Below are 24,983 nucleotides of genomic sequence, written 5' to 3'. Positions count from 1 at the left end.
CTTATCCCTGGCAGGATTTTGGGAGGACTTGCAGATCTGCTCAGGAAAAAGGACCTATAGACACTGAGATTTGGGAGTCCTTCGGGGCAAAAGACAGGTTGCCACCTTGTTGTGCCACCATGGAGTCCATCACGTTCACGTTCACAGCCATTCTCACGTATGCAGAACTTCCAAATAGGTCTTTAGTGTCCCCGCTTTTAAGGATGACGTGGCCAAGGGTTTGAGACAAATGAGGAAAGAAACAAGGAGAAAACAAGACAACATAAGAAGGAGAATCATAATTTAATCCTCAGAGAGAGTATAAAAATGCTCATCTGGGGGAATAAAGGAGTAAGATGCTATTAACAGCAACAATCAAGAGCGCTCTTAAGAGAAAGTGTGCTGTCATAAGTGAGAAATGCATAAAAGAATTATATTCAGAACGTTCAAAGAAATCTAAAAAAAAAAACAACAAATATAAAATGTGGAAGAAAACAGCAAAAATTTTAAAGTCAACTCCTCTAAATCAAATATTCAAATAACAGGAGTTACATAAATAAAAATCAGAGAAAAAAGGAAGGGAATTAACAACAACAAAGTAATAATAAAGTAAGAAAGTTTCCCTGGTCTTAAGCACATAAATTTTCAGATTGCATGGGCTCACTGAGTGCTCAACTGAGCAAATGAAAAAGACCCAGACCAAGCACATCAATATGAAATCACAGAATGCCGGGAATTCTCTCCCGAGAGAGGCTCCAGGAGAGAAGAAATGGATTCTGTGTAAGGAACCTGTGATTAAAATATTGGATTTAGCAGCACTACTGGAAGCTTGAAGACAATAAAGCAATACCTTCAAAATTCTGCAGGGAGATGATTCCCAATCTATAAATTTGATATCTAGCTTAGTGTGAAGATGAAATATAATATTTTCAACCTCCAATGTATCTCCCATGGGCCCTCTCAATGAAACAATGAAATAACCAAGAAGGAAAAGGAACAGGGATCCAGGAAATAGCAGAAACAACACACACAAAGGAAAAGTAAGGGGGGAGGGGTTTCCAAAAAGCCAAGAAAAGAAGAGGTGATAGATGACAGCTTGCAGTAAGGCTAGTGCTTGGGATAACTGTGAAAAAAAGGAACTTCTCAAATAAATAAATAAAAAAGGCGGAGATATTAGCAGTTGTGTTTAAGGAATCAATAGGAGATTTAATCTAGTCATTTGTTGGGGGTGAATCATATAGTAGGTACACACACATTGGCATCTAACATTTGCAGACCAGGCCAAGAGTATGATGGAGCCTCCAGCTCACAACCCCCTCCTCCTGCTCCTGGCTCCTTCCTCTGCCACCTCAGGTTGTGCACAAGTCTGTGGCCATCACTACAATGCCTACACTTGGTCAGCCCTTAGCCTTAGCGTGTGTACACAGTAGCACCATCTGCCTTTGTAAGGAAGGACCTGAAAGGGACTTGGGACCATCTGAGCAGTGAATTCTGGAGTCCAGGGTTCCAAACAAGGTTCAGGAGGGCAGAGTGGCCCAGGTTCCAGGTGGGCACGACCCAGTCCCCTTGGCCTCTATGGATCCCATGACATGGAGGGGTGAGGAGGGGGAAAAGGCCAAAGGCAAAGGACCTTGCTGCCTGGGCCTAAGGGCAGGACTGGGTGCATATAACATCAAGTCCATACTTATAAAATCAATTATTAACTTAAGGGATAACAAAACGTTGTTTCAGGAAGAAAATGTCATCATCGTTTATTACTGCTTTAAAAAAAAAACTTAAAAAATATAATCAGTAGGGGAAGGGGGTTAGAGAGCAACCAAAGGACTTACATGCATGCATATTAGCATAACCAATGGACATAGACACTGGGTCAGTGGGGGCTTGCCCGGGTAGGAATGATTGGAGGGGAAGGGTCAATTGGGAAAAAGGAGACTGATGTAAAACTTTAGACAATAAAAAATAATTGCAGCAGAAGCAGTAGGAAAAAATGTTTAAAAAATATATAATCAGTTTTTAAATATGGCTCAGATATGAATACTATTTATGTTGTTATAATAATATAAACACTAAATATTGATTTTTTGCCCCAAATTATGCTTTAACTATTTTGAGAGTTTGGAAAGAAGAAAAATGTATGTACAAGGTGTGATTAAGCTTTCATTGGATTACTAAATAGCTACTAAAAGTAAAATAACTGACAAGTAGCTGCATATGCATGTCAGCAGAAAATAGCCAAGTAGTTAGAGTTAAAAGGTTTGAAATCATTTGTCTCTGAACAAGGGAGTAAAAGAGATAGGGAGAGAGAGGGCAATGCTGCCTCTGTTCAAAGGCTATTGATATTTACCTTTTATAACTATTTATATTGTTATCTTGGCAAAAATAAAAAGTATAATTAAAAGAAAGAAAATCATTAGAAGAAAATAACAGGGGGGAAATGAATGCTAAAATATAAAATCATCACAAGGGAGGGACAAAATAAACTTTTTTAAAAACAATAAAGACAAAAAGTAAAAGAATGCATGGTTCTAACTTGCAGACATAATCACGAAAATTCTATTTTAGACACAGTGTACCATTCTGCAAAGCTTTTGTGGATTGCCATTCATTATTTTTATTGCTTTAATTTATTCCTCACAACAAGCTTGAGTGAGTCTGGCAGTACCATTTGCCAAAGACCCAGTGTAAACAGAGTGCAGAGTGAGGATGGAGGAGCATTAATGACAAAAGACAAATCTGTGTTTCCAGGAGACTCACCTCCTGCCGAGAGACAACCAGCCTAAGTGAGAAAACAGGAAAACACAAATTAGAGGCACACAGAAATCCACAGAAGACACATTAGAAATGCACACACATGCTGGAGACCTTCCGAGGTCTCAGGGAATTTGCAGTCCTTATGGAGTAACGGGTTTGTAAGCTGCATTGAGTGGAGGAAGAACAGGGTTCTCAGTGGAGATCAGAAAGGTGATATAACAGAGTAAGGCTGGCCAGGACAAAGTAGAAGAAGGTAGCGGGCTAGCTGATAGAATAAGGTGCCCACCTTGACCCAGCTTTGACTTGCCCTGTTAATCCTGCCCATCCTGTGTGTCCAAGTCGACCCCCACCTTCCGATGCAAGCTCAATCTCCACGTAAGCCATAAAACATGCCCTTTTAGAGCAGGTAACAATGATTTCTCTCTCCTCCTCACTGTTAGCTGGGGCCCACACCTCCAGTTTGGGCATTTTCAGGATTTTCTGCCAAGTCCTGATCCAGTTTTCTCTGGATAGGAAGCCAGCCCAGAAAGAGCATGGCCTTTACACCGAATTTGAATCAGAATCCCTGCCTTACCATATTTACGGTTATGGCATCAGGCAGGTTCACAAAACTCCCCCAGCCTGTTTCCCTACTGCAAATTAGGCATAATAATTGTCTAACTTGCAATGTTTTTGGAGAATGGCAATGCTTTTGGAGACACTGAATGCAAAGCTCTTGTCAAAGAGTCGGTGTGCAAGACATGGTAGATGCTATTAGAATTACTAAGATTACTATTACTTAATAAATATTCTTTTCCCAATTATAGTACACATATCTTGAAGGCAAGGACCTGCCTTTTCCCTCCTCCTGGGTGCAGGCACCTGCTGGATCCTATTGAATCTGTGCAGATTGACCAAGACAGGGATGGCATGGTGGATGCTTAGAGGAGGAGAAACCCACGCTACTAATTTAAGTAATTACTTGCTGATGGCTGGGGGGAAGCCATTGCACTCATTCTACCATAAGAGCTAGGTCACTTAGGTGTGGGTTTGGTGTCCAATTCTGTTGCGACCCCTTTAAATGATGAAGAGAAAAATGCCTTAGAAAGTATCTGAAGATCATTCCTTTCCAATGTGTATGTAACAACAAAACATACAGGAAAGCTGAAATGTGTAAGTCATTGTTAGAACTGAAACTAGGAGCTCAATTTGATGTAATGCAAAGTCTTTGCACTCTGCTTGAATATGGAGGGGCCAGCTAAATGCAATGATCTGAGCTAGACACGAAGGAGAAAGTGGACAATCTTCAGTCTTTGACCTTGAAGAGCTTATTGAGGAGAGAAAATATTTACATTACAAATAATTCTAGAAGTGGTTGGACATTTTCTGTTCCCTGGTCTATCCATTGAGAAGTGGAAATGCAAATCAAGGTTCTGGATCTTACACAAAAGAGCATCATCATAACAATGAAAACACTAACTGAGAAGATATCTGTACATATTTATGCTCAGCACAGAGCATATTTTAATTGCTGGGAAGTAAAGTCATTTAGAGTATTGCAAGATGAAATGTATTGCAATATATAGAAATAATGCTTCCCCCCCTTTTTTAAGCTCAAGAGAAAAAACTAGTTGTTTCTTAAAGGGCTCATTTTGAATTCTCTTGTGCTCTCTACATCTCATAGTTCCATTTACATAGACTTATGAGATAGATTCATGTGTGTGAACTTTTTTTTGCCTCCGATAAAAAGGCTCACTTTTAACAATATCCTGAATATTGTATTTGGGAGAGTTGTCAAATCAAAAATCCTTTAACTGAACTGAACCATGTTTATAGGGTTGTCAAGTATTAAAAGATAAAATCAGTATTTTTCTGGCTACATTTATTGTGTGCCATGAAATCCTCCTAAATCATAAGAAAAAAAAATCGCCTTTGAAAGTTGTCTGGAAATGCCAAGTCCATTTTTAAGGAAACATCAGATCTGGATTTACTGATCTCAGTTCTTCTTTCACTTCAACGAATATCTATGAGGCACTTGTTTATGATCTGCTTGGTGCTCTGAGGAATACAAAAATGAACAGGACTTGCTTCTGTGATTCGTTGTTTCATGATCACAAATTTCTCCCATCTCAGGAGACCTCTCCCTTTTTGTAATGTGACCATGTTGCTTCCCTCATCCAGAGTCCAGAGAGAGTTTCTTTCTGCACCTCTTCGAGGCAGGCTGGTCAGATGATGCTGACAATTAGAATGTGAGTTTCACTGAAACTGGTTTGGCTCAGTGAACAGAGCATCAGCCTGCGGACTGAAAGGTCTCAAGTTCAATTCCGGTCAAGAGCATGTACCTTGGTTGTGGGCACATCCCCAGTAGGGGATGTGCAAGAGGCAGCTGGTCCATGATTCTCTCTCATTGATGTTTCTAACTCTTTATCCCTCTCTCTCCCATCCTCTCTGTGAAAAATCACTAAAATATATATATTTTTTAAAAAAGAATGTGAGTTCCTGAGTCTAGGCTTCACTAGACCCTGCAACCTTTTGCCCTTCCTCTCTTGGACCTATGTGACCACCATACCAAAGAGAAGCCCATGATGAAAGTATCCTTGGAGGTAGAGGGCTTCTTTCTAGTTGCTGAACTGAGCCTGATTTACAGCTGACCTTACAGCGTAGTGTAGCCAGTGAACCCAGGCAAAACCAATGAAGAACCACCATTTTTATCTCTAATGTAGGTTGTTTTTCTTTTTTGCAAGAAACGTGACATAAACATGTTAACATTTTTTTCATTTCTCAGTTTCAAAAAACATCCCAAAGAAAATTGCATCCACGGAACTTTCAGAAGCTGATGTGAAGTGAGGTCACTCAGATAGGAGAAAACACATGGACATACACAGCACTATTGTTTAATAAGAAGCAACAAGAGAATAAATGGAAATGTAGCGATATAAGATGTGTTTCCTCACAAAAAGAAATACTCTGGTTGGAAAATGTAGAATGTACATTGCGTTCCAAGATAACAAAAGGTCAGGATTACAACCACCCCTGAGCATAGCAAGGAAGGCTTTCTTTTTTCAGCATCTGACAGGAGGGGAAAGAAAGATAGAAAATAAGAGGGCGTCTTAAAGAAATCCAGAAGAAAAAAGTTAAGGCACCCAGAAAACAATCCACAACAAAGTCAGGTTGTCCTCAGGCTACGCAGCAAGTCATAGTGCCAGAGAGCAAGCTAGCTACCACCTCAGAACCCTGGCGCTGAGGCCTCTGAGCCTACACCATTGGGCCCTCCTTCACATGTGTGAACAACAAAAGCATGTAGTCTACTTGAGCACACCGAGTTCCACCATCAGGGCCTCTTCCAGAATAAGCCACTGGGAAAGCTACGCCAAGACAAAGAAGCACAGGCCAACACCAGTCTGGAATGGAGAATTCTTGGTAAAAGGACAGGTGCTGAACAGAAAAACAAATAAGATGCAGAGATGAATTTAAATGTTTGCTCTAAATGGTTATAGTCAGTTTTAACTACTAGAAGGTATTTTTTTAATGAATTAAATAATTACTTTTACTTTTAAGATAATGGAAAGCAAATGATGGTGCCCATGACCACAGAGTTATGAGGCAAATCCAGGAGTAGAGTGGTGGAGTGTAAAAGGAAGCACTATTCCATTTCTTACCTTCCACAAGAGATGGTTTTCTTCTTTTTTTTGTTTTTCTTTTTTTTTTGTTTTAATATATTTTATTGATTTTTTACAGAGAGGAAGGGAGAGATATAGAGAGCTAGAAACATCGATGAGAGAGAAACATCGATCAGCTGCCTCTTGCACACCCCCTACTGGGGATGTGCCCGCAACCCAGGTACATGCCCTTGACCGGAATCGAACTTGGGACCTTTAAGTCCACAGACCGAAGCTCTACCACTGAGCCAAACCGGTTTAGGCCCACAAGAGATGGTTTTCAAAATTACTAATTTAGTCTTTGCCATGACCGTTAGTTTAACACAGGTCTAATATTGTCTTTGAAAAAAATCTAAGCTAACCATTATTAAAATTAAAAGCACAAAGCTTATCTCTTAAATTATTGCCAGAAAAATAGCAAATAAATACAAATGTATACAGCAAAAGTGAACAAGAAAAAAAGAAATAAAGAAAAAGAAAAAAAAGCCTGCATATAAATAACAAAAATAAAAATCATTAAATAGTAACAACACCATTCATAACAATTGGAACATATGAGAAACACATGTAACACAAAATTACACAGAGAAACTTAAAACAATTAAGGTGATCAAAAGCAGAGCAGATAACACCAAAGAAGAGAGGAGAGGCAAGAGGTCACAGGTTCCATTCCTATCAGGAAATATGCCCCGGATAGGGGTTTGGTCCCCAGTAGAAGGTGTGCAGGAGAAAGATGATCTATGATTCTAATCATAGATGTTTCCATTATCTCTCTCTCCCTTCCTCTCTGAAATCAATAAAAACATTTTAAAAGCATTATTTTATAGAGATAAAATATATAATCAATGCTTCAGATAAAATGAATAATATAGTACTTATAAAATGCCAATCTATTGAGGTATCATAGAAGAATTTGACACAATGCTAGCAGTCTATGATAGAATCCATAGGCAGAAGTGAAGATGTAAAAGTTGTTGATAAAAATAAAGAATAAATGCATCAGTATTTTTAAAATATGTGATTGCATGCTTGCGATCCAAGAAAATTAAAATATTACAGTAAATAAATTTAAAACAAATATACAAATAGTTATATGTTAGAAATTCTGCTTATGATGGTAGAATGGGCTGGAGGCAGGAAGCAGCACTTTTTCTCAACCACACAGAAATGTGGGATAAACATAATTTTTAAAATGTTAATTCAAAGCTGAAGTCAGAAATAAGAAATTTCTAGGACTCACAAATGAAGCAAGAATCATCCAAGGGATGAAGGGCTGGAAGCGTTACAGAGCAATTGAACCAGATCCATCTCTTAAGGGCCAGAGTGCTAATGCTTCTGTGACAATATGGTAGAAACCAAGGCCTTGAGACTAAAACTAGAACTGTCTCCCCACATCAAACGAGGAGCTGGAAAATGGGGAAATCCTCATTGTAACAGGAATAAAGAAAATTCTGTCTGCTTATCATTGGGCATGGCATAAAACGGGGCTTTCATCCAAATCCATGGGGGTGGGGGTACAGAGTCTCTGCAGGTGACATATTATAAACATTAAAGACTCCACCAAAAAACTGTTAGAACTAATACACAAATTCAACAAGTTTGTAGGATAAAAATTTCATATAAAAATCAGTTGCGTTTCTATACACTAATAACTACCAGAAAGAGAAATTAAGAAAATAATCCCATTTAAAATAGGACCCCAAAAATTAAATACTTAGGAATACATTTAACTAAGGAAATGAAAGATCTGTATACTGTGAAAACTATAAAATATTGACGAAAGAAATTGAAGACACAAATAAATGGGAAGATATTCTTTGTTCATTGATTAGAGTAATTAATATTGTTAAAATGTTCACACTGCCCAAAGCAGCATGCAGATTCTGTGCAATCCCAATCAAAATCCCTATCAGCACATTTTTGAAAGAACGATTTTAAAGATGGGTAAGTTCAGAGAAACATTAAAGCATTCCTTCTTTTTTTGTCTTGGATGAGAATAGAGGGAGTGACTAATTTTAGACTCTTGGAAAATCTGCTAGTAAAGCATTCATAGAAACATTTAGAAAATAACATGTAAGCCCTAACTCGTTTGGCTCAGTGGACAGAGCGTTGGCCTGCAGACTGAAAGGTCCCAGATTCGATTCTGGTCAAGGGCATGTACATTGGTTGTGGGCACATCCCCAGTAGGGGGTGTGCAGGAGGCAGCTGATGGATGTTTCTAACTATCTATTCCTCTCCCTTCCTCTCTGTAAAAATCAATAAAATATATTTTTTAAAAGAAAATAACATGTAAAATAATAGAAATAGATAACTTACAAACCAAAAGTGTGGAAGTGAGGAGGAGTAGAAAAAAATAAAGCTAAGCAGACCAACAAAAGAAATGCTCAATTGCATTGTGAGGAAGGAAGATAGGTGCTCTCCTACACTGATGGAACAGAAGACAAAATAATAATGGGACTAGAGACCAACACAACCATCTGGGAAGCAACTTAACTGTATGTACCCAGAGCCATGAAAGTTTTCATTGCTCATTAATTCAACTTCTTGAATTTATCCTTAGGGGAAATACAACTAAAGATGTAGTGAAATATTTATATAGAGATGCTCATTAAACCATTATTTATACTGCTCAAAAATTGAAAATAGCTTAATTTTCAAAATTAATTGAATTTCAAACTATCCCGTCATAATTTTGTGTTCAATGCATACCTAGTAAACTAATAAAGTAATATAATATAGTTTTAAGTAAAAAAAAAAAAAAAAAAAAAAAAAAAAGCAGAATAAAAAAAATAAGAGTTGCCATTTATTGAGTGCTGAATTTGGGTTGGTCATTTTTTTTAGCTTTACTTATGTTAATTCCTTTAATTCTCATTATGACCCTTTGGGGTTGATACTATTATTCTCATTTTATTGGTGAGGAAATTTAGGCACAGAGTGTTTAAGTAACTTGCCCAAGCTTGGTTAGCAAGTAAGTGGTGAAGTTCTGACTCATACCCAGGCCACCAGAGCTCCTTACCACTGTGCTAACAAACCATTTGACAGCCAGTCTATAACTCTACCCAACAGGATACTTGCTTCCCCGGTACATCACAGAATCGTACTCATGGGCTAACCAGTAAGCATCTGATCTAACGTGGTGGTCCGCAAGCTCCTTTGGATTGTGAACCTCTTGAGAACCTTCTGGAAGCCGGGTCCCTTTTCTGCCAAATGCACATGTATCTAAATTTTTAGGAGATTCACAAATTCCCAGTAGCAAACTCTAGACCAAAAGTCTCTGTCCTCAGGTTAAGAACAAACCATGCACCCAACAGGTTTGACTCAGTGGATAGAGCATCAGTCTGCAGACTAAGGGGTCCCAGGTTTGATTCTGCTCAAGGGCATGTACCTTGGTTGCGGGCACATCCCCAGTAGAGAGTGTGCAGGAGGCAGCTAATCAATGTTTTGCTCTCATCAATTGTCTCTCTATCCCTCTCCCTTCTTCTCTGTAAAAAAAATCAATAAAATATATATTTTTTTAAAAAGAACAAAGTAAGTTAAGATACCTCACTTAACCAGCAGCTTTCACTACTTAAATCACTGCAGAGAACAAGGAAGAAAGCTGCTCCCATGCTTCTCTCCACACCTAAGGTGAGTTTGACCCAGTGATCCTTGCCAGTGTGATCACAGAAGTGGAAATTTAAATCAGTTAATATAAAAACTGTGGCCATGGTAGTGAGCCAATGGTCATATGGCAAATGAGAAGAGGGTGATAGTTCAGTTGAGGAGGTAAAGAGAAAGGGCCCAATGACCATACTGTTTGTATCTCCATTGCTTTAGAGCAGTGTTTCCCAAACTTCTCTCGTGATGAAAATCACCTGGTGGAGTTGTTAAACTACAGATTCCTGAATCCCAACTGAGAAGTGCTAAACTAGAATTTTTTTCTAAAATTGTACAATTTTAGCTATATGTTCCCCAAAATTGTACAATTTTAGCTATATGTTCCCCAAAATTGTACAATTTTACCTATATGGTCCCCAAAATTGTACTATTTTCCTATATGTTCCCCAAAATTGTACAATTTTACCTACATGTTCCCAAAAATTCTAGTTTAGCACTTCTTAGTTGGGATTCAGGAATCTGTAGTTTAACAACTCCACCAGGTGATTCTCATCATGAGAGAAGGTTGGGAAACACTGTTCTAGAGGAAGCATGGAGGGAAGACAAGAGATATAGTAAAAGGTAAGCAAGAAAAGAAGCTACTTTATATATATATATATATATATATATATATATATATATATACACACACACACACACACACACACACACACACACACACATATTTGACGAGAGACAAAGGCTTAAATAACTAGAAAAGTCTAAAAACACAAATACAAAGGATATTCACCACTTTGTCAAAACCAGTTTTTACCCAAGTACAAATGAAGATATGGGTCCCTTGCTGTTAGGCTGAGGGACGTATTATAGAGAAGGGAGACACATAAGTCAGAAGGGCGTGTAGGACATGAATCCAAAGCTGGAGAAATCTTGGGAGAAATCCAGGTTTTCAATGTTGCCCAGTTCCAAATAGATGCTACGAGGGCAGGTGCTTTGTGCCCTGCCTGCTGGTGCGCTGAGCAGAACCAGAGTTCTGAGCATACAGTGCGATGTTAGAAATGCATGCACTGCTACAGCTCATTTACTTTATTTCATGGGATTCCCCAGAGGCCCTCACCCAAAGTACATAATTCAATAAGCTCAGTTTCCTGGCTTCCTAATCCATAGAAAATTAGAAGAAGAGAGGCTTTTAAAAGCAAGCCTGCTAATAGTAACAATTAACAGCTAAGAGGAGAAAAAAAGTACTAACTAAAAAAAAAAAAAAAAAGATCAGATGCACATATAGCATGGCAGTATGTGCCAAGTAACATGGGGACAAGTCCATGTGCTCCAAGAAGTCTCATCCTGACAGCTATTTCCCAGTCCAGGGTACGATTATTTATATTCATCATAGTCACCATTTATCTTGAAGAAAGTATAAGATTATATTTAACAGGGTAGGCTGTACATATGCATTCTTGGTGTTTTTTCCCCCCGCTTCTTCTTCTTAAACAGACGAGAATGTAGTGAAAATTTAAAAACCAGCCTTTAAAAAGCAGCCTACACTTCTTGAAGGTTTAATGTCTCTGACATGCCCTATTCTCTTACAAAGATATAAGGTACATGAAGTAGTACGGTATTATTCTGAGAAATTTCACAGATCATATATCAAGCTGAAACACTCTACCCAGGGGGTGTGATACACTAATCAGTATGCGTGCTATAAAATTATATGATGGATGAACGCATCAGAAACTCACAAGAAGATGTGTGATCAACGTCTACACAAACCTGTCAGGGCGAGGAGGACACCAAATCGATACAAGAAGGCATTCACTAAAACAGAGGCATAGAATCAGGTTTCCAATCCCTGAGCCCTGCACTGCACGGGAGGCAGCACCCTGAACAGTGGAGGTATTTATAACCGGAAACCTTGTCTTAACGCGGACTTATGCACAATGACACAATAAAATACAAAATGCAAGAGTTGCGATGAAGTGATGGTAGTCATCATTATTAGACGAAGAAATTGGCACCTGACCTCATCACACAATGAACAGAGCCACTGCAGCACCCACAATGTTGACTCCCTGGTTGCCCTTTCCCCACGGGCAACCATAAAGTACATCCCCTGTCTCCGTTATATCACGGTGAGAATCGCGAGGCAAGGGGTAGACAGAGCACCCTAGTTTATCCCTCCTTCCTCACCCCCAAATTCAACTGCACACAGCGCCAGGCTCCTCAACAAGAATATGACCATTGGAAAGAGGGTAGGAAGAACCACTCTCATTGGGGCTTTCCACTGTCCCCAACTTCTCCCCACAAGTCAGTCTTTCAAGAGGAGGCCACTGATCCCCACTCTGTACCCATGGGCACCAAGGGTAAAAGACATGACATACTGCCATCCAGGTGTTTCCCTGAAGCAGAGACAGGAAGCAGTAAAGAAGGTCCGGGTGGCTGGCATTGGGGGAGGAACAATGGAGGAGATCCGTCAATGCTCCTGCGTGGGTAACTGAGCTTCCAAAGAAGAGGAGGGCTTGACATGTCCTCAAGCACGAAGCCCAAATTCCTTATGGGAAGCAGAGCCTTCCATTCCTGGCCTCCGCCGACCTGCCCAGCCGCTCCTTCCTCCCTGTGAGCCCTGTATTCTCTGTGCAATGGAACCAACGGGAGCTCTCCCAATAGGGCCAGCTGTTTCTCCCCCTGGATCACGGCCTAGTGTGCTTTTTGTCTCCAATAGCCTCCCTCACACTTCCTCCTCTCCACGTGCACCATCTAACTTCTCCTTCAAGTTAGAAAATGTCGCCAGGCAAGTGTATATGAGGCCCCAGCTTCCAGGCTGGGTTAGATGCCTCTTATCCATGCTCTGGCAGGGCCTGGCACCTCACTGTGGGAAGGCAGGCTGAGTAAAAAGGTCAGGGAGAGCTGGGAGGAGGGGTGGGAAGAACGGGGAGAGGAGAAACTCATTTGACTCAAGTGGAAGATGTTCTTTGGAGAAAGAAACTGATGCCAAATTCTTAAGCTTTTATATGGCAAAATGCATGGTAAAAAGACTGAACAAACTTTATTAGGAGACACTAAAGGTTCCCAAGCAAGGGTTACAACAGATTCTGAGGAACTGGAGATGAGGTGGCAGCGTCAACAGGAGACCCAAACCTCACCAGGTGTCATGAAGGAGGAGAATGAGAAACACTCAGGATCAAACCACCAGCCAGTCCTGGATTTTTGTCCAGATTAAATGGCTTCTATTTGAGATGAAGATAATAATACACCTTTCAAATATTGTTGCAAGGCTTAAGCAAGGCAGCACAAGGAGATCCCAATGCCTGGGGGCACTGCGAGGATAAACATCTCTGGCCCAGAAAGACCCTGGGTGTTATCCGGGGAATACCATACTTGAAACTAAACCCAGAAGCACTATTCGGGGAGTGCTGGAGACAGAGGCAAAGAGAAGAGAAAAACAATGAGAAACAGAAAGAGAACGTGCAAATAAAAAACAATACGTCACTTTACAACCTTCACAGCAAAATGTACCCTCTCTTGATTTTCCTGTCTGATGTTACGTGTTGCAGTATAGTAGCAATAACTTCTACAGCTTCATAGCAAATGCTCTGAGTGTGATTTACACCCTTCGTGTAGCGCAGGCATTAAATCACTCCCGGCAGCTGGTTAAGTCCTGGAGATCACCGGGAGGAGGGATCACCCAGGAACCATATTTAAAGGGCAGGAGTACAGCTCTGAGATTCCGAGCTGGAGGACTGGAGGGTTTCCTTCTCTGCTCTGTAGTATCACCTTGTAAAGGGATCAGAACAGGCTTCCGGGCTCCTTGAAAGCTCAGGAAAGTAGTCAGTAGCCCAGAAGAGCCTCAGATCGTACAGGAAAAGGCCCCACCGCTTGCAATGCACTCATCCAGAAGTCAGCAATGCCAGTGAGAAAGCCTAACAGTGAATGCAGCATGCAGGGAATGCCATGTTTAAAAACTGCCCTTCTCTGCCCGGCTGGTGTTGCTCAGTGGTTGAATACTGACCCATGAACCAAGAGCTCACAGGTTCCATCCCAGGTGGGGGCTGAACAGGAGGCAGCCAATCGATGTTTCTCTATCACCTATGTTGATCTCTCTCTCTCTCTCTCTCTCTCTCTCTCTCTCTCTCTCTCTCTCTCTCCCTCCCTCCCTCTCTCTCTCCCTCTCTCTCTCTCTCTCTCTCTCTCTCTCTCTCTCTCTCTCTCTCTCTCTCTCTCTCTCTCTCAGAATCAATAAAAAACAATTTTAAAAAAATGCCTTTCTCCATGCCTTTTGCTGACCCTGGCGCTTTAAAGAGCAGACACAAGCCATGCCCTCCCTGCAGCCCAGTTTCAAGCGGAGGCATTGCGAGCATGCTCAGCACTGGCTGAAGGAGGGAGTTATTCTTATCTGCCAGGTAATGCGTGCCCTATCTTTCAAATTCCTGTGTTGCAAGTGTGACCTCCGGAGGAGCAGCTGGCCTGGAAAGGTATGCTGTCAATCAAAGCCTGCTCTCTGGATCCTGTGGCCCCTCACCACAATCCCCGCTGCCTTTGTGACATCACAAAAGCCATGTGACACCTGGTACCTTCCTGAGGGCAGCCACCAGGTTCGGTGGGGACCTACACGCTGTGTTATCTCAGAACAGAGACCCCACTGCTCTCCCTTCCATTCAATCCACCCGGGGGATGGCTGCTAACCGGCAAGCTTCCAGGGGCCTGAGCTCCGTGGAAAGGGGATGCTGACAGTGGGCAGAAAGCAGCGGAGTCAGGGCCAAGCGGCACTCCAGGGTGAGCCCTGAAGAATGTCCGATAAGGAGTTTCTGCGGGGGAAGACGAGGATTTAAAAGAACAATCTGAAGAGCTATTTGGTTGACCCACATGACAAGCGATATGCTGGTCCAGTGGGGTGAGGGAGCAGCATACACTGTACTAACTTCATTCCCTCGGCATCCATCGCCAGCTTTTCAGGAGCACATGATAGAGGTGTATTCTATTTAATGAGATCTTTCAGCTGTATGAGAAATCGTATCTCGGGCATTTTAGACTGGATTAGGTGGAAGCGGGAAACCACCTGCAGGATGGAAGAAAAGAAATGGCTGTCTGTGTGCCAGGCCCCTTTCCTATCTCAGATCAGTTAATCCTCCCGGCGCGAACAGGCACACAGGATTATTACAGACAGAGGACACTGAGGGCGAGAGGAGGTACGCATCTTGCCAAGGCCGCAGAGCTTATAAGCTGCACAGTGGGGATCTGCTTGCCGACTGAAAAACTGCCCTTGAACACATTTTATTTATTTTTTAAAATATATTTTTGTTGATTTTAGAGAGGAAGAGAGAGGGAGGGAGAGAAACATCAATGATGAGAGAGAATCATTAATTGGCTGTCTTCTGCAGGCCCCACACTGGGGATGTAGCCTGCCACTTGGGTGTGTGCCCAGGCCAGGAATTGAACTGTGACTTCCCAGTTCATAGGTTAATGCTCAACCACTGAGCCACACTGGCCGGGCCCTTGAACACATTTTAATACAGAAATGGGTGGGCAAAGATGGTGCCTTCTGTCACTATCTTAAATGATCCATATTAAGACCACTTTTTGTAATGTATTCCAAGCAACATCCAGATTCTCTTATTGGGCTGGGATTTTTAATATTCAAAGTTGTTGTCAAATTATTAGGGCAGAGAGAGGTTGGGTTAGACTCTCAACTTCTGAGTTGCCCGGTTTCTGTGAGATTGGGGTTTGTGGCCACAGGATTTGCCTTTTGAGCTGAGGTCCTTTTCCAATCTGTTGAGACCTTGAGTGACTGGCGGAGGCTTGCTTCCTGAAATCTCACTGAGAGAGCCCTACTGAATGTCTGATCTACTGACCCCAAATTTTGGCAAAGGGGGGCTAGTGGTGAGCTGTGCAGCATGGCATTTTAACTGCAGAGTTAGCTCCAAGATCCAGTTCATTTTAGCCACTTACTGGCTGTGTGACCTTGGGTAAGTTACCTAACCTCTCTGAACCTCAATTTCATCATCTGCAAAATATGGATATTAATAGTGCCCTTTGTAAGAGCATTGCTGCCTACCATGTGGGAAGCAGCTGGGAAGCACTCAGTGTTGTTTGTTTTTGTGATTATAATAATTCTTTCTCTTCAGTCCATTTTTTTTTTTTCTCATTCCTCAACTCATAACAACTAGAATGATTCTGGGAATCTTTATGTGGGAATATTTCAGGCTACACATTTTTTAAAAAAACTTCTATTAACACGCTTTGGGGGTTGGGGAGGAGGATCAACTCCTGGCGCTGGTGAGAAGCATGAAAACCCACTTGGCTTGCCTCTCCTCTTTTTGCCTCAATAATATTTGCGCATTGGTACGTCAGACATCTGACCCCTTTCTTATAACATGCTCTTAGACTGAAGGCAGTTCACTGAAGGAGGCACAGACTCCCTGCTACTTGTGAAAAGCTCTTTTATGCTCTTGCAGAAGCCAAAGGTGAACCTCAATCAACCTATTTATAGTTTGCAGAGTTATATCCCACCTACTGTCTCGGGGTTCTCATCAGAAGACAGAATCTACGTCATGCTCGTCTCCCACTGCCAAGGCATACCACCAAGCTGTCAGGGCCGTGTGCTACGTCAGCGCGCTGGCGGCTGCCACAGGTCAGCAGTAACGGGTGACATTTGAAGAAGCTGCTATGGCCAGCATATCCATCAAATAAATTACTGCCTGGCGTGAGGGGACAAGAAACAGCTGAACGCCGTGCCAGAACAAATGCTCTCTCCGAACAGACAGACTCCAGGTTGCTTTCTGCATTATAGAGTGAACTTTGAGTGTCCTTGCTTTCAGAGCTGTGAAGGCAAGAAGATCAAGTACCCTAGTCACATTCCCATCATGCAATGCCCGGAGGGACAGGGGGCGACCGGAGTGAGATGCCTTTCTGGCATGTTGAGCTCCGGTCAAGGAACGTGGCCTTTGGACCTTCAGGAACTTGCACACAGAGAGCTGGCTGTAGCCATTCAGAATGTTGAGCCAGTGCAAGAAGGGATGAATGAGGTGTGGATCTGTCCCACTGAAGGATAACAAGAGTTGTCTATCGGTCAGCACCCCATCTGTTTTCTCATTTGCTCACACTGATACTATTGGTCCCTCTCTACTGCCTTTTTTTTTTTTTCCTACTCATATTAGGAACTGAACAGGCCCTCAACACTGAACCTCCAAAATCATCTCAACTTGCTGTGCACCTAGCTTCTAATGCACATTCCTCACTGTCCGAGCCCCACAAGAATGACATTGTTGTTTACACTGGGCCTCCCTGGGTCTCTTGGCTAAAAGGTTGGGCTGAGGGAGGGTGTGAGAAACCTTGAATTTGGACCCTAAGTGCCTTTTGCCTCTTAGCAACATGCCACTGATTCAGCTTTTGTTTGTAGGAGGCTTCAGGAGCTCTGGGTTCAGTGTAAGAGTGAGACCATAGCTTGGGCTTTGTGGAAAAGTTGTCTTCACATTCAGACAGACTAGGGAAGAATCCCACCTGTTATCTATTACCTGTACACAATGCAGATCCTTGTGGGGCTATGGTAGGGATTAGGAAAAAAATATTTGAAGCACTTAGCACAAAAGCACTTAACAAAGGGTAGATACTGACATTGGTGCTAGGACCTTCTAGACCACATGTGTCAAACACAAGGCCCGCGGGCCAAATCCATCCCGCCAGGCCTTGCAATGTGGCCCACACTGCGCTGTCATCACTGCACTCCGCTGCGTTTCCATCACAATGACAGTTTATGACTGTTCAGTAAACCATTCGGCCCGCGATTTAGGCTGGATTTTAGATTTTGGCCCCTTCTCTGATTGAGTTCGACACCCCTATTCTAGACACTCCTGCACCCTCAAAAAAAAAAAAAAAAAAAATCAGAGGTTCTCAAAGCATGCTCTGGCTCCGCTAAAGACTTGGAAATATGACGGTGGTCTTTTAGGTCATCACAATGCCTTGAGGGAGGGGATACTAAACATTCCACAGTGCTGGACACAACCCTACACATTAAAATGGAGCAGCTCCAATAGCCAACAGCGCTCCTTTTGAGAATCACTGCCTGTGACCTTCAGGTCCTCTACTGTCTCATTGTATGCACCCCACATTGGTCCACCACCAAGAAGTCCACTTGCAGCCTCTCAGAAGCTCCATGGGTATTTTGAAAATATCTAATCACTCAGGGGCTGAGCAGTTGGCTCCAGATGTCTTTGGGGTGAACTTGAAATTGGAAGCCTTCAGCCTGAGCCTATTTTTCCATTGATGAGTCATATAGTTCCCCAATTAGAAGGTACCTTCTCCTTCTTGAACTTCTTCTTTATCATCTGTCACTTTAGTGATACTAAAACTCCGCAATGGTTAAGATAATTCAACCAGAAAATGTACATGGAAATGCCTGGAAACCATCATGGCTTGGACAGCTGTATATGGATGTACAGTACTATCCTAATATATAAAAAGCCAGGGGCTGGTCACAACCAAAACCACCAGATGTACTACTGAGCAACAGGCTGTGTGGGGTGACAAGGCAGGCAGGGGGTTTAGTGAGGGACCAAACAACTGAACAGCAGGCTGCGTGGGGTGACCAGGCTGGTGGGCCAGGGCACTTGGGGGTGACCAGGCCATCAGGGTGAGGCAGCAGTTAAGGGTAACCAGGCCAGCGGGCGGGGGGTGGTAAAAGGGGGAGGGAGAGGCAATCGGGGGCAACCAGGCTGGCAGGCAGAAGCTGTTAGGCGTGATCAGGCTGGCAGTGGGGACAGTTAGGGGCCATCAGGCAGGCAGACAAATGAGCAGTTAGGAGCCAGTGATCCCAGATTATGAGAGGGATGTCCAACTGCTGGTTTACACCCCATCCCCAGGATCAGACGTCCCCCGAGGGGTCCTGGATTGGAGAGGGTGCAGGCTGGGCTGAGGGGACCCCCCTCTGCCAAATGCACGAGTTTTGTGCACCAGGCCTCTAGTGTACTATAATATAATTGAATAGGAGCCAACTTAAGGCTCTTTCTTCTCTTGGGAAATCTGATTGACCTAAGTAGTGCTGTGCTGAACTTGTTGGAGCATAAATCACAAGGAAAAACCAATAATCCTTATTCCACCTTCTTAAAAATGTTGATGTATTCTTCATAGGAATTTTTTGAATTTTTATTTTAAAAAATATTGTGTGATATTTTTAGTCTTATTTATTTATTTATTTATTTATTTATTTAGGGGTGAAGGTGATCAGGGGTGGGGCCGGCTGGGAGGAGGGGCTGCGAGAGGTTGGCCAGATGCCTCAACCCCACATTGGCCAGTTTGCTGGCTGCATTGGGCATCATAACAACCTGTTTTTCTGGTCATTACAGCGTTTTGGTTACTGGCTTTTTATATATATAGATTTATTTCAGACAGGAAGGGAAAAGGAGAGATAAAAGCATCAATGATAAGAAAGAATCATTGATTGGCTGCCTCCTGTATGTCCCACACTGGGGATCAAGCTGGCAAACTGGGCATGTGCTCTGACCAGAAATCAAACCATGACCTCCTGGTTCATAGGTCATCGCTCAACCACTGAGATATGCTGGCCAGACAGTATGACAATATTATTTACTTTGAGTGATTTGGTGGCCTCTTAAATTTTTGCATCCTAGGCAAATGCCCCACTCCCTCACCCTTGTCCTGATTCTTAATCTCCAGCCTAGTTGGTTGTGCCTTTTTTGTGTTTTGTGTTTTTTTTTCAGGCAGAGAGGAAGAAAGGAGTGGAAGAGAGAAACATCCATGTGAGAGTAAAACAATGAATGATATGCTGTCTCCTACATACCCCTACCAAGCATCAAGCCCACAACATGGGCATGTGACTTGGCCAGAATTGAACCAGCAACCTTTCAGAGCATGGGGACAATGACTGAACAACTGAGCCATGCCAGCCAGGGTGAAGTTGGTTGTGCTTTAATGCAAACCTTTTATCCCTTGTTCTGTATTGTGGGAAAAGAGCCTACTAGATTAATTGCCTCCTTAGAGTAATTCCATATATTTGTCAGGAGTAACCAAGTTATTCTTCAGCCCTTTTTTCTCTCCACTAAATTATCCTAATTTAGCTTTTCCTTACAGTGCCTTGGCTTCCTTACAGAACTGACTTTCCAAATAATTTACAACCTAGCTGTTGATTTCTGAACTTTTAATTGCGATAAATAAACAATACCCTGACAAAAGAATCTCAAGTGTAACTTTATACTTTGTGATTTGTTTCCCCCCCGCCCCCTCCACTAATGTACTTGGAGACAAGCTGGTCTACACATAGTACTAATGGATGTTACTGTCATCTATTGTGGGGCCTTTATTATCTGGACTCCCCAAATGTCTTTCTTATATCCTAAGAATATAATAGATACCCTAAGATGAAGTGATGTCTCTGAGCTAGCATAGAGAATTTTGGAACTCAGTGGCTTGAAGTCTCAGTTGCATCTTTCATATTTTTCCAAGCTGAGAAAAGTTGGTTATAGCATCAAATCTTGCCACCCTTAGAAATTACATCTTGTGACACATGATTGTAGGTATTGGCCTGATTTGAATTTTTTTTCTTAAGAAACATTGGCCATTTATTGAACACCAATTATACCAGCCTATGATCATTATCACTCCCACTTTACAGGAGAGAAACTGATGGTAGTAAAAATTGAAGCCACTCGCTCAGGATCACATGGTTGGTTGGGAGGGCATTTAATCACGATTCTATTCTGCCTCTTGGACACCATCAAGTAGGGCCTTTGAGGCTCATCCTTGCAACAGCTCCCCAGGTCAGATATTACACCCATTTTCACTTGATGAAATTGATATTCCAGAAGGGAAAATAACTTGACCAAGTTTTCCTCTTTTTAACTGAGTAAAATCCATGGGAAACGTGCTCGGCCAGTCGGGCTGCATGGCCACGTGCAAGTGTGCAACTCAGAAAAAAGTAAGAAATAGATTTCATTTTTATCAGATCTTAACAAGAAAATTGTAGGTTTTTGTCAAGGCTGATATGAGTTTAGGTGAGAAAGATCAAAAGCGTCCACTGAGCAATAGCGTCCCCTTCAGTCACTATCACAGTCCAAGCGGATGAGCTGAAATGTAAACTATGCTGACCTTGAAAGCTTCATTTTATAGATGAATATGTGGGTGCTGATTTAATCTAATGCATTTCAGTTCATCCTGGCAGCCTCGGAAAACCATGGAAGCCAGACAGCTCTCTGCCATGGCCCCGTTTCTGGAGGAGACCAGTTTGTGCTCCGTAGCCCAGAGCACTCCTGCTCCTCAGTTGGCACACCTAATCCAGGCAGATGGGCCCTGCCTGTGCCTCTGGATGATCCTGCCTCCCAGCCTTCACCAATATACACTTCTGTTCATGGTGTCTGGGTCTAGAAGAATGAGATTTACATAGTTTAATAAATATTAATAACCACTTTAATCTCAGTAAACCTTTTGTATGAGACATTCAAATCACTTCCCAGTCACCATAGGCCCCCAGCGAGAGTGAAGTAATCATTTGGCAAAGCTGTGCCATCTTCCCCAGGCCTTTAGGGCCCCCTTTAGGCTGGATCTGGGTACCAGGGAACATGTTTAGGGAGAAAACAAACAAGTGCTTCGGACGGGTGCACAGGCAGATGGCACCCATCGGCCCACCCCATTTTCAAGCATTGCACTCCTGTCTACATTTTTAATGTATTTACCATCTATGTTCTCTTATTTTTGCAGTGGGATATTTTGTAATGTTAATAATACTACCAAAAGCTAATATTAAGGGCTTGCCAGGTGCCAAATAATGAGCTGTATTCCTAAATGCATGATCTCATTCAATCCTCCCAATGACATTATTAGACAGACATCATTATCATCCCCATCTTCCAGATGAGAAAACTACGACCGAGAGAGGTTGCTTGTCCCAAGTCATACTAGTATAACCAATAAATCACATGACAGTGTGACCACATTCTAACCGAGGCTTGTTTGCTTCTAATGATCTCTGGCTGTCAATGGCATAGTTGCATCATTCACCTTCCTATGAAAACCAAAATACTTAGAACAAATAGTATTTTTACAGTTTGAATAATATTGACTCAAGTAGACCCAGCCTTGGTGGGAGAAAGGGAGAGATTACTTCCAAAAGCCTAGTGGATTAAGAGCTTGTAATGTGAATTTTAAAATCCCTTTCCATTCACAACTTTAGGCTAAATGAGCTTCACATTCATGAGCCATTAAAGCTGGGAAGTAACTCAGGAAGTACCTCAAGCTTCTTATTTTACACTTGAGGAAACTGAGAACAAAGAAATAAAGTAGTTCATCCAAGGCTATCATAATTGTAAATATTTGGATTATTCTCTCAAAGACTTGCTTCATATTGCTATTTATTATTCTTAAGGCATTCTGAGATATACACACAGGTCAAATGCTAATGGAAAATAAGATGTTTTGCTATGGCTTACTTCTCTATGTGTAAATCACTACATACTGGCTCCTGTCTATGTATCATCTGCCTTAGCAGATGGAGGTTCTAGAACACTTACAACTAAGCACAAATGAAGTCAGCTTGATTATTCTCCAAAATCGTCAAACAATTTCCTGTTCTCAAATCCAAATGTTAATGTGCCATTCTCAAAAGGACAGCCATCCCGTCTAGTTTAAGACTGACGTCCTGTGTTGACAGGCTGTGCCACAGAAGGAATTCTCACATGGTAGATGGGAGTTAGCAGCTTACGTGTTTGCACCATTGCTGGACAGTGGGCTGCACAAGGAGCTCTTGGCTGGCACGGACCGTATGTTTTCACCATTGTCCTCAGTGCCTAGTATAGGGGTGTCGAACTCAATCAGAGAAGGGGCCAAAATCTAAAATCCAGCCTAAATCGCAGGCCGAATGGTTTACTGAACAGTCATAAACTGTCATTGTGATGGAAACGCAGCGGAGTGCAGTGATGATAGCGCAGTGCGGGCCACATTGCAAGGCCTGGCGGGACGGATTTGGCCCGCGGGCCTTGTGTTTGACACATGTGGCCTAGTACAAGCTCTGGTGCAAAGTCTATCCCAGTGGTTCCCACCCATTTTTGGCCATGCCCCACCTAAAGCATCTCTAAAATCCTGATGCCTTCCCTGTGACATATAATTCTTATTAAAACGGTAAACTCCTATTCACACAGAGGAAGCGTAAAAGGCCATTAAGTTGGTCTAAAGCAAGCTTCCAAAGAATATGGCATCCATGACAGAGAAAGATAAAAGAACAAAAGGACAATTGAAGTACTGAGGAAGAAATCACTAAGAAATTGTTAAAATAATAACAATCATAATAATATGAAGTGATATGAAAAATAGCAAATAACGTTTCAAACCATATCATAGAGAACTGAAATGCATAAATATGGCACAATACATATTTATATACTGTATATGAGGCCCCTAGAACCATAAGAAATGCAAAAAGACTTACTGTTAATAACTCATTCTCAAATCACCCACTTAAAAATCAAATTGCTCCCCACTGGTCTATACTCATTAAATGTTTGTTGAGTGAACGATGGATAGCAGACTATAAAAATCTGGAAATCTTTCTCATTAATAATGCTTTGGAATGAGGGGCTCATCATGAACACTTATGGATTAACAGAGCAGAAACACAGACAGGCCAAGCTCAACTGCAGACCTAATCAAATTCTAGACTCTGAAAACAAGGCATATGCCCCAAATTGAACTGTGACCTCCTGGTTCATAGGTTGGCACTCAACCACTAAGCCATGCCTGCTGGGCTGGAATATATATTGTTTTTTAATGAAAGCCTACTATCTATAAAGCCATAAAGCCCCAACATGCAATGGCTATGCTTATGAACAAGAAAAAACAAAGATGCTATCTACATTTACCTACTCTGGTCCCAATTGGCTGCAAACAGCAGGAGAATCTTCCTGCCGTAGTGGTCGCGGTTTTCCAGCACTCCAGGGAACCCGTCGATGAGCGCCCTCTTAATGCCCGGGTCATCAGCCTTGAAGTTTTTGAACATGTCCAGGTTTAGCTGGCGGTACTGAAAGTACTGGGCCAGGAGTCTGAAGGCATCTGCTTGGTGAAACTTCCTGGCTCGGAGAAATCTCAGGATGAAGGCATCATCTGTGCGTAAAAATCCAATGTCAGGCCTGGTGATGATCATGTCCCTGACCTGCTGAATATCCTGGTGTAAAATATCTGGGTTTTCATTCAGTTCCAGGCGAGCTTTCTCTATAGTCTCTGGACTGAGTCCAGCCTGTAAATGGGTCATCTTGGCCAAATCTCCTTTCCAAGGGTTTAATTGCTGATATTTGGGAAGAAGAGAAACTGGTCCCATTCACGTGAAGGTCTGCTGGAACCCTGGCCCACTCCACAGCTGTTTTACTTCCAGGCGGCCATGGAAACAGACAGAGCAAGGGACTTCGTTCTGTTCCTGGGAGACAGTAGGACATCCAGGTCCTATGTGGTGGTAGCGCTCCAAAGGAGAAGCAGAACCGATGCCATGGCCACTGCAAGACAAGAGAAACAAAACAGAGATGATGGGCAGATGAATGGATCTGAGATATAAAAGCAGTGCATTCTGCTTCCAGTCTGTTAGATTAGGTATCCAACGGACAATGAGCAAATTATCTTCACAAGGGTACATTTGGCATAATTTTATTGACAAACTGAACACATAATATGCAAGTGTTTGAAATATGTTGGGGACTTTTTCAGTTACATTGACTAGTTAACATAATAGTGTGCAGTCGGATTAGAAACAGATTGCACTTTTATTAATTGCCCTGAGAGAGAGTAAGAAGAAAGATCCTTTTCTGCTGCAGCATGCTTTATGGGGCTATTCACAGGCCCAGCTATGGCAGAGGAATTATGGCCGCTGGACAATTTACTGCTTCCCATTAGCCTCTTTCCTCAAATAGATGTATCTTTCAAAGAATCCCCCTCCCCTATTTTTTTTAAGGGCGGCCATTTCTATCTTAACAATAACGAAGGGACGGTTAAAGGTCACCCCATCCTAATTCCAAAGGTACCTAATTACTAAAA

The 24,983-nt window shown here is 42.2% G+C and overlaps 1 protein-coding gene across 1 annotated transcript in view; it reads right to left on the bottom strand.

Annotated features, from left to right (window-relative positions):
• CLVS1 (clavesin 1) overlaps positions 1 to 24,983 on the bottom strand; it is a 126,651-nt gene that overhangs the window by 90,645 nt on the left and 11,023 nt on the right. The window contains exon 2 of the mRNA XM_036437006.2: positions 23,822 to 24,448. Coding sequence (XP_036292899.1) covers positions 23,822 to 24,276 — 455 coding nt within the window. The 5' untranslated portion in view covers positions 24,277 to 24,448. The remainder of the gene's footprint in view (positions 1 to 23,821; positions 24,449 to 24,983) is intronic.

Source organism: Pipistrellus kuhlii, unplaced genomic scaffold (assembly GCF_014108245.1).
Source record: "Pipistrellus kuhlii isolate mPipKuh1 unplaced genomic scaffold, mPipKuh1.p scaffold_m20_p_14, whole genome shotgun sequence".
Classification (NCBI taxonomy): Eukaryota; Metazoa; Chordata; class Mammalia; order Chiroptera; family Vespertilionidae; genus Pipistrellus; species Pipistrellus kuhlii.
This window is presented reverse-complemented; position numbering and strand designations above follow the sequence as displayed.